This window comes from Vicugna pacos, chromosome 20 (assembly GCF_048564905.1).
Source record: "Vicugna pacos chromosome 20, VicPac4, whole genome shotgun sequence".
NCBI classification, from domain to species: Eukaryota; Metazoa; Chordata; class Mammalia; order Artiodactyla; family Camelidae; genus Vicugna; species Vicugna pacos.
Window position 1 is genome coordinate 25,918,675 of NC_133006.1, and position 9,378 is coordinate 25,928,052.

Sequence of the window (9,378 nt, forward strand, 5' to 3'; positions counted from 1 at the left end):
TGGAGATGCTAGTAAGGTGAAGTGAATAAAAGAGAATCAGAGTTTCTGACAACTATCTTTTGATATACTTCAGGCATGAAAACTAAATCAGGAGACACCTAGAAGGAACTATAAAAAAATCATCATTGGTCACATAGTATTAAGAAATTTTGGAAACAAGGTGATGCAGGAAAACAGATGTGGGGCGTGAGAAGGGCTGTGTCCCATGTCTTGGTTGAGCCCCTGGGATGCGCCCCGCCAAGTGTGGGTCCTTTACTTCCCGCAGGAAAGAATTCAAGAGCGAGCCACAGTTGAGTGAAGGTAGATTTATTCAGAGAGATACATTGAAAGGCAAGAGAAAGGCCATGAGGTGTGGGGATTGGGTGCTCAGATTAGAGTAAAAGTAGGTACACACTCCATAGACAGAATGTGGGCCGTCTCCGAAGAGGGAGAGAGGGACTGCCGCGAGGTCCTGTGTTGCTGGTTTTTATGCGCTTGGTGGCTTCATATGCTATTAAGTGGAAGGACCAGTCTAAGAAGTCTGGGGAAAGGTCTGGGATTCCCAGGAAGTTGGCCATTTCCCACTCTTTGACCTTTTGTGGCTAGCCTTGGGACTGCCATGGTACATGTGGGCGTGTTATTCACCATGTTAATACATTACAATGGGCATATAATGAAGCTCAAGATCTACTAGAAGTTAAATCTCTCATCATCCTGAGCCTCAAGGCCTACTGGAGGTTGAATCTTTCACCATTTTGATGTTAACTGCTGTAGCATTCCTTGCATGGCTGTGCCCTGCCCTCTTCCATCCTGTCTCAAAGGCAGGACATTATGTAGATCAAGGAAGGAGTAGTAGGCAAGAAAACTGTGTATATTAAAGAGTCTATTTAGGTCTTGAGAGGATTTCAGGAAAAAGTAAGAGGTTTCTCTGATAAAGGGTTTTGCAAATCAGGTTTCAAGCTATAAACAGACAAGAATATGCTAGAGGGAACCTCAGGGAAGAGGGTGTGGTAAGATAAAGAGAGGAAGAGACCAGGAAGGACAAAGGATTCCACCTCTTCAGATTTTTTTAATTGGTCTTAATAGCACATGGAGGCATAGATGCTGATGGAAACTTTAAGGATGGAAACAGGGGTGGTGATTGTGCTGAGGTGGGACCAAGGAAGAAGGGAAATTGTGCTTCTATATCTCATATTTAAGGTTCTGACTTGGTAAAAGGCCAGTATATATGGAAGTGTAAAGACACTATGAAATGGAAGGAAAAGATCCGAGAAGTTAAGTTCATGGAGTGGAAAAGGGCTACTAGTGTTTTGGATTAGTGTATATGCCTGTTTCTGTTGTGTTTATCTGTGAGTATATATGTGTTTTGGGGACAGGAGAAATGAGAATTGGGAAAGGTACTATTTACTAGTAAGTAAACTAATTTCAAATGAGGAAGAAGGAAAGAAAAGTAAAAGAGATGTAAACATAACCTTCCAGTCAATTCCAAAGTTTTAATCAAAGCAAACAAAAATATCAAGCGTCAAAGAAATAAATATATGACATATCAAATTGAAAGTATAACAATATAAAAAGAATTGAACCCAACACATGGAACTAAGAATGTTAAGAACTGTCCACCAGACAAATGTGGATCAGTAAGCAACCCTCAGAACACTGGAAAGGCAAGTAATACCTCATTTATTCATGCAGTTAAGGAGGAAGGGAATTGTACAGAATTTAAAACATTACCAACATTTCTCTTAGAAAAGAATATCTCTCCTAATGTGAGAAACAAACACTAAATATTTACCCCAATTATTCAACACTTGGTGAGTCTACCCACCAGATAATGCCTTCAAGGTTAAGTACTCAGATTCCATTACTAAACAGGGTGGGGGGGGGGAGGGGGAAGCCAGATTAGAAACTCAGTAAGAGATGGATTAACCAACAGAACATGGGCATGTAGTGCTTTGCATCTACTGTAATTAGAAAGGAGTTTATAAATATCTTGGAGACTGATTCCTAGAATAAAATTAGAAATTTGCTCAAGGAGTAAATAATTAACCACATACGTTTGAAACAGGAAGGGTGAACATTACTGATGTTCTGCAAAAGAGAAAGGTGAATGTAGGCCACAGAAGGTGAAGATTTCCAGAAAAACAAAATCTGATACCTGGAAGACAAGTAAGGGCCTGAGAGAGGTCACTCTAAACAGGTTTGACATATAGACACCCATCTTTCTGCCTTTGAAAGTTTCCTTTCCTAGAATAAAATCGTTCTTGGTCTCTACATTCTGCACTTTATCTGTAAATTAAAGCCACGGGATTTCAGGGTGCACTCGATTTCTCAGTTCAGAAAAGGAGGTGGGGGGGGTGGGAATCCCTGCGACATATTCACCTTCTCACGGACTCACCAAGAAAAGGGCAAGTAAAACAGACCTTCTTCTTCAATTTCCTGAAGTGTTTCTAAACCAGATGAAGAAAATGTGAAAAAGTCAGTTCTCTTTCCCCACAATAATGTGGCAGCGAGTGACGGCGGCCAAAGGAAGGTGATAGGATTAGTAAAAGGTCAGGAAGAGGGGAGAGCTCCGAAGATGAGAACACTGAGGAGCCCCAGCTTGAAGCTATCAGGAGGAGGTAACTGCAGTCAGCCGCTACACAGGCTGATTACACTGAGATTATATAGAAAGCACTTTGGATACGATAAGCTTTCTTCACAAATGCCCCCAAATGACTACAATCACTGCTTTTGAAATGGGACACTCATTCTAGCAGCCACAAGTCGCTAGTGCGATCCATGTCTAAGAGATGACAGAAACAAAATAAAACTGGACAGCAAGTCCTGAGCCAGACAAATAAATGGGGTTCCAGCGGTGGGCAAGCTCAAAACACTGTAGAAACTGCATTAATTAGGCGTCTTTTTAACCCAGAAGTTTAAGCACCGCCCTTTCCACTTTGCCTGAAAACGTGGGCGGGGCTTCGGGTCTGGGAACTCCCTGAGGTGGCCTGAGAAGTTCCCAAACAGGTCCGAAGTACCACTATATAAAATGGCGACTTTGCCAATTGGACACTGTATTTGTTCGAATCGCGAACATGTCTGGTCGCGGCAAGGGCGGGAAGGGTCTTGGCAAAGGAGGTGCAAAGCGTCACCGCAAGGTGCTGCGCGACAATATCCAGGGCATCACTAAGCCTGCCATCCGGCGTCTGGCTCGTCGAGGTGGTGTCAAGCGCATCTCCGGCCTCATCTATGAGGAGACCCGCGGCGTGCTGAAGGTGTTCCTGGAGAACGTGATCCGGGACGCGGTGACCTACACGGAGCACGCCAAGCGCAAGACGGTCACGGCTATGGACGTGGTCTACGCGCTCAAGCGCCAGGGCCGCACCCTCTACGGCTTTGGCGGCTAGAGTTTTAAATTTCCACTTAACTCAAAGGCCCTTTTCAGGGCCACCCCACTAAATCTGTTAAAAGAGCTGTAGGCACTAGTGCTTTCCGTTTCTCTGGGCACCCAGCTGTGTAGGTTTGGCGGTTTTCGGAGAGCTAGATTTGACATTGCAATTTAATGAAACCGTTTCGTAACCACCCCCCGCCCTGTCAGCATCTCCACATTCAGTGAAAAGTTCTTTGACCCACATTATCCTTTCTTACGGAGTCTTAATATAAACTGGGATCTCTTGCTATATGTCCGCTTTGCTCGCACTTCGCCGTCAAGGACAAATTGTTCTGACTCAGTATGGCCAGCAATACCTAAAATGCTATCATGGGCTTTCACAGGAAAAGTTGGCCGACCCTTCTTTCAGCAAGCTCTTTGAGGGGTTCTTAAACACGCTGAGGTCTGAGAATAGTGGCATAGAACATAATGACTAGATTTCAAGCAACTTCGATGCCTCCATTTATACACTCAAGTTCCCTTTCATGTTATTCAGTAAACAGTTCAATCATCATACCATGTATTTAAAATAGTGCAAGACACATTCAGATTCTTGAGACAACTTTCTTAATTATGATACATCTTGCAAACTTCTAAAAAAAAGCCAATATTGCCTTTGTACATTATTCTAAAGACCTAAGCAGAGGCGGGAAAATGCTTCGCTTTCTTAAAGGAATAATCCCAGATCAATTCTGTGGGCGGGGTGGGCGGGGTGGGCGGGGTGGGCGGGAAGGGCGGGGCAGACAAGGGAGGTAGCAGTCTATTGTCCAATCAAGACTCGAGAATTGCTATAAATAGTGGGACCACTGGCTCCCGTTTTCACTTCAAGTCGTTGTTGCTTCTCAGGTATGGCTCGCACCAAGCAGACAGCCCGCAAGTCCACCGGCGGCAAGGCGCCGCGCAAGCAGCTGGCCACCAAGGCGGCCCGCAAGAGCGCGCCGGCCACGGGCGGCGTGAAGAAGCCGCACCGCTACCGGCCCGGCACGGTGGCCCTGCGCGAGATCCGCCGCTACCAGAAGTCCACGGAGCTGCTGATCCGCAAGCTGCCGTTCCAGCGGCTGGTGCGCGAGATCGCGCAGGACTTCAAGACCGACCTGCGCTTCCAGAGCTCGGCCGTGATGGCGCTGCAGGAGGCGTGCGAGGCCTACCTGGTGGGGCTCTTCGAGGACACCAACCTGTGCGCCATCCACGCCAAGCGCGTCACCATCATGCCCAAGGACATCCAGCTCGCTCGCCGCATCCGCGGGGAAAGAGCTTAAATTTTTTAGCTTTCCCAATACCCGACCCCAAAAGGCTCTTTTCAGAGCCCCTCAGCTGTCACCAAGAAGGAGCTGTTCATCCTCTTAGAAAAAAGGGAGGATATTTTGATGAAGTCCATTGTGGACTCAGTTGTTCATTCCCTTGCCGATAAGCATAATTTGGAAACAATAGTGAAAATGAGGTGTGGGATTGCTTGTGTAGTCTCTACTCCAGGTAAGCATATTGAGCTGTTTTATGTGAAAGCGCTGATGTAGACATTTTGGAAGCCGAAACAGGTTATCCTACACGAAGTGAGTGAAGGAAGGGTGCCCGTTTTATGGGAAAGTATTTGTAGTTTCTATGGATAGTTATTTTTCTTTTCCACAGTGTTTTGCGCTGTGACTTCAGAAAATGTCTCTTGCATTCCTGCTGCAGGGGGAAATGGTGGAGGCTCAACTCTCCCAGCTGCTATACTACATACTACCAGCTGTATAAATTTGCCAAGTTACTCATCCTTTGAGACTCGTACAACTAAAATGTGGCAAATGAATTCAAATTTGTAGAGCGTGCTTCGACTAGTACCTGGCACTTAGTAAGTGCTCAGCGGATTTTAGCTCCAATTATGACTGTCTCCTGCCCCTAAAAGTATGGACTTCCACTCCCAACCTCCTTCGCAAATATGAGAGCTTTGTGATTGAAACAATAGGGGACATTCTTGTTAAGATCTCCTTTTCTTTAGTTCTCGATTTGCATAATTCTGAAAGAGGCAGGCCTATAACAACATACCATGAACTGTGTCTTTGGTGTTCAAAGCAGCAGAAGATCCAGATAGTAAATACTTTAGGTTTTGCAGGCCACATAATAGCCTCTTTCACATTTTTCTTCTAATACAATTTAAAAATAGAAAAACTCGTAGCTGGAGGGCCATAAAAAAACAGGCCACTGTCCAGATTTGGCCGTAGTAAGGTATAATTTCAACCCCAGGAGTTCCCGAGGAGATGAAATTTGTTGGCTTACAGTTTTCCATGGAAGAACTGACTGTTGATTGCATTAGAGATCCTAATCAACACCCTATTCAGGCATAAAATCCTGTGCATGCTTCCTCCTCCGCACTACCCCCTTCAAATAGCAAAATTCACCCACCATTCCACCTCCTGGTCTTTGCCTCAGTTCCCTTGGATATTAATGTTTTCCTGAATTCTAAAATTTATCACCTGCATTCCCAATACCCAATCCACACTTCTTGTACTCAGTGGCTAATTATTTCACTTAAAGATACAGTTCTGTCTTCACTTAACACATACAAAAATACCCACACTGTTGTCCTACAAAAGAGGATGTTCCTGATCATGCAATTTGTTAAATGGTGATGGAGCTAAGGAGTCTGAGTGAGAAAATTGGGAAAAGCACCTTGAGAGGTGGGCAAAGTCCCATGCTATCTAAACAGTTTGTGATTTAAGGGCTACTGGAAGACCTCAAATAAATTTCAGTAAGTTTCAGTTTTTTTTCTAAAATACATTATCTAGGCTAAGGATTTTTTTTTTGCCCTTACTTTAATGAATTCACCTAGGAAGTAGAGAGAAAGCATCGTAATCAAAAACATACCAAACATACTTGTTTGAATTTCAATGCAGGTCATTGGATCCTGAAGGCAAAGCAATTTCTGTTTCTCTTGGAAAAAGTCACTTTGACAACAGAACTTTTCCAAGCTGCAAAATATTCTCTAAAGACACTGGCATGTGGAAATTCCTTGGGAAGCCGAGCCGGTTTTTAAAGTAAGATGTATATAGCTAATTTAGGGCTAGAGGCAACCGGCAGCCCTGTGTCTGTGTTACTTGCTGCAGTTCGAAACAAAGTTTATGGCAAAACCAAGGAATGTAGTGTCTTTCCTCTTGCAAAAATCTAAGGCTGAACTTAGGGACAAAGCCTCTTTAAAAACATTCACTTGATACTTAGTAGAAATTTATTGTAACACACAACTAACTAGCTCGATGCTTTAAACTGGGTGGATTCGTATGAAAAGCTGAAGGGATTTTTAAAAATATCTTTCATCAATTGCTGGTGATTCTGGAAAACACAAACAAGTATGAGAACCTGGTGGCTGTTTTCCTGTTTTGGAGCTTCAAAGAGTCAAATTCTGTACCATTGTTTACAGCATTTAATCAAATTTTTCGGACTAACAAACACAATTTGGGAGTCCAACCACGAGAGGCGACTGCCTGAGGGCGGTGGATCGGACGCTCCACCAATCACAGGGCAGCATCGGCTTATATAAGCCCTGGGCCCGCGCAAGGCGGCACTGCAAAACTTGCTCTTTGAGTTTTGAATCTCTCTTCCAGCAATTTCTTCATCGCCATGTCGGAAACCGCTCCTGCTGAGACCGCAGCCCCGGCTCCGGTGGAGAAATCTCCTGCTAAGAAGAAAGCAGCCAAGAAGACCGCGAGCGGTGGCGCCGCAAAGCGCAAGGCTTCCGGGCCCCCTGTTTCGGAGCTGATCACTAAAGCTGTGGCTGCTTCCAAAGAGCGCAATGGCCTTTCTTTGGCTGCGCTCAAGAAGGCGCTGGCAGCTGGCGGCTACGACGTTGAGAAGAACAACAGCCGTATCAAGCTGGGTCTCAAGAGCCTGGTGAGCAAGGGCACCTTAGTGCAGACCAAGGGCACCGGCGCCTCCGGCTCCTTTAAGCTCAACAAGAAGGCGGCGACCGGGGAAGCCAAGCCCAAAGCCAAGAAGGCGGGAGCTGCTAAAGCCAAGAAACCTGCAGGGGCCACCCCTAAGAAGCCTAAGAAGGCTGCTGGAGCCAAGAAAGCCGTGAAGAAGACTCCTAAGAAAGCTAAGAAGCCCGCGGCTGCTGGTGTCAAAAAGGTGGCCAAGAGTCCCAAGAAGACCAAAGCCGCCGCAAAGCCTAAGAAAGCTGCCAAGAGCCCTGCTAAGCCCAAGACAGTGAAGCCAAAGGCGGCCAAACCCAAAGCGGCTAAGCCTAAGGCAGCAAAACCCAAAGCTGCAAAGGCGAAGAAGGCGGCTCCCAAGAAGAAGTAGGAAGTTGGCGCTTGAAAAAAGCAAACCCCAAAGGCTCTTTTCAGAGCCACCCAGAGATCTCTAAAAATGGCTGTACACAGTACTGTTATCCTAAAAGCACATTGCTTTCTCAACCCTCTGCCAAAGCAGTTTGTCGCTTCCCCCTGTCCATTTCAGCTTTTTTCTACTTTTGACTGAAAGCTTCCTTTCTATACCTTCTCAAGACCTATAAAGCCAGAAAACGGCCTTGTTCAAGCAACCTCTGCAAAATTGTCCCAAGAATACATGTTGAGAGCATGGGTTACTGGCTGTTCATAGAGGTCCTGATTTCTCGGGTGACACTTTCAATAGCCCGCGCCAAGTTCCGATTGGTCAATTCTTACTTTTGTTTCCATTTGATTGATACTGTTGTCTAAAGAGACAGCATATAAAATCTACACCTGATAAATGACTTCAAATTGCTTGCCAAACAAGTTACACGAAATTCCTTTCCTCCAGTCAACAGTGCACAAAGGGAGTAGGTCAAAGTATTGTCGCAGCTCCTTCGCAGACAAAGTAGGTGGCTCTGAAAAGAGCCTTTGGTTCTTTCCTCAAAATTGCGTTGCTATTGAGGCCTTTCTACTTGCCCTTGGCCTTGTGGTGGCTCTCGGTCTTCTTGGGCAGCAGCACGGCCTGGATGTTGGGCAGGACGCCACCCTGAGCGATGGTGACTTTGCCCAGCAGCTTGTTGAGCTCCTCGTCGTTGCGGATGGCCAGCTGCAGGTGGCGCGGGATGATGCGCGTCTTCTTGTTGTCGCGGGCCGCGTTGCCCGCCAGCTCCAGGATCTCGGCCGTCAGGTACTCCAGCACCGCCGCCAGGTACACCGGCGCGCCGGCCCCGACCCGCTCGGCGTAGTTGCCCTTGCGGAGCAGGCGGTGCACTCGGCCCACGGGGAACTGGAGCCCGGCCCGCGAAGAGCGGGTCTTGGCCTTGGCGCGAGCCTTGCCGCCCTGCTTACCACGTCCAGACATTGCGCAATACCTAAAGCCTATACGAAGGACGAGTAAAGAAAAAGAGGACAGACGCACAATTTATAGCTGTAGCTGGGCGCGAAAAAGAAGCTATTCCATTGGCTACCGTTGCAGTTTCATTTTAAACAAGACAAACACAGTGCCTTTAAAACGTGCGTTCTCATTGGACAATACTGTCATTTAACATCATCACTCGTATTAGCCAATCAGACATAGAGCTTTACAATATTACTTGCATACGGAGCTGTAAATAAAAAGGACTCGAGCCATTCCGTGCTCACTTGTTTCTGCAGTGTTGCGCCTTCTATTCACCATGCCCGAGCCAGCCAAGTCCGCTCCAGCCCCGAAGAAGGGTTCCAAGAAGGCGGTGACCAAGGCGCAGAAGAAGGACGGCAAGAAGCGCAAGCGCAGCCGCAAAGAGAGCTACTCCGTGTACGTGTACAAGGTGCTGAAGCAGGTCCACCCGGACACCGGCATCTCGTCCAAGGCCATGGGCATCATGAACTCGTTCGTCAACGACATCTTCGAGCGCATCGCGGGCGAGGCGTCGCGCCTGGCGCACTACAACAAGCGCTCGACCATCACTTCCCGGGAGATCCAGACGGCCGTGCGCCTGCTGTTGCCCGGGGAGCTGGCCAAGCACGCTGTGTCCGAGGGCACCAAGGCCGTCACCAAGTACACCAGCTCCAAGTGATTCATTGGCTGTATAGTGATTTATCAGGCTC

General features: G+C 46.8%; 5 protein-coding genes across 5 annotated transcripts; 4 read left to right on the forward strand and 1 right to left on the reverse strand.

The window, feature by feature from the left end:
* The first annotated feature begins 3,053 nt into the window (after positions 1-3,053).
* On the forward strand, positions 3,054-3,411 carry LOC116284493 (histone H4). The gene has a single exon (XM_031688277.2). It carries the CDS (start codon positions 3,054-3,056, stop codon positions 3,363-3,365), a length of 312 nt encoding a protein of 103 aa, XP_031544137.1. The 3' UTR covers positions 3,366-3,411.
* An 821-nt stretch (positions 3,412-4,232) lies between these two features.
* LOC140687762 (histone H3.1) lies at positions 4,233-4,666 on the forward strand. The gene has a single exon (XM_072945535.1). It carries the CDS (start codon positions 4,237-4,239, stop codon positions 4,645-4,647), a length of 411 nt encoding a protein of 136 aa, XP_072801636.1. The 5' UTR covers positions 4,233-4,236; the 3' UTR covers positions 4,648-4,666.
* Positions 4,667-6,933: 2,267 nt separating this feature from the next.
* On the forward strand, positions 6,934-7,983 carry H1-5 (H1.5 linker histone, cluster member). The gene has a single exon (XM_006215258.4). The coding sequence runs from the start codon at positions 6,983-6,985 to the stop codon at positions 7,661-7,663; it is 681 nt and encodes a 226-aa protein (XP_006215320.1). The 5' UTR covers positions 6,934-6,982; the 3' UTR covers positions 7,664-7,983.
* Positions 7,984-8,099: 116 nt separating this feature from the next.
* LOC140687763 (histone H2A type 1) lies at positions 8,100-8,732 on the reverse strand. Its single transcript, XM_072945536.1, has one exon. The coding sequence runs from the start codon at positions 8,651-8,653 to the stop codon at positions 8,261-8,263; it is 393 nt and encodes a 130-aa protein (XP_072801637.1). The 5' UTR covers positions 8,654-8,732; the 3' UTR covers positions 8,100-8,260.
* A 234-nt stretch (positions 8,733-8,966) lies between these two features.
* LOC102527798 (histone H2B type 1-C/E/F/G/I) lies at positions 8,967-9,378 on the forward strand. The gene has a single exon (XM_006215259.4). It carries the CDS (start codon positions 8,967-8,969, stop codon positions 9,345-9,347), a length of 381 nt encoding a protein of 126 aa, XP_006215321.1. The 3' UTR covers positions 9,348-9,378.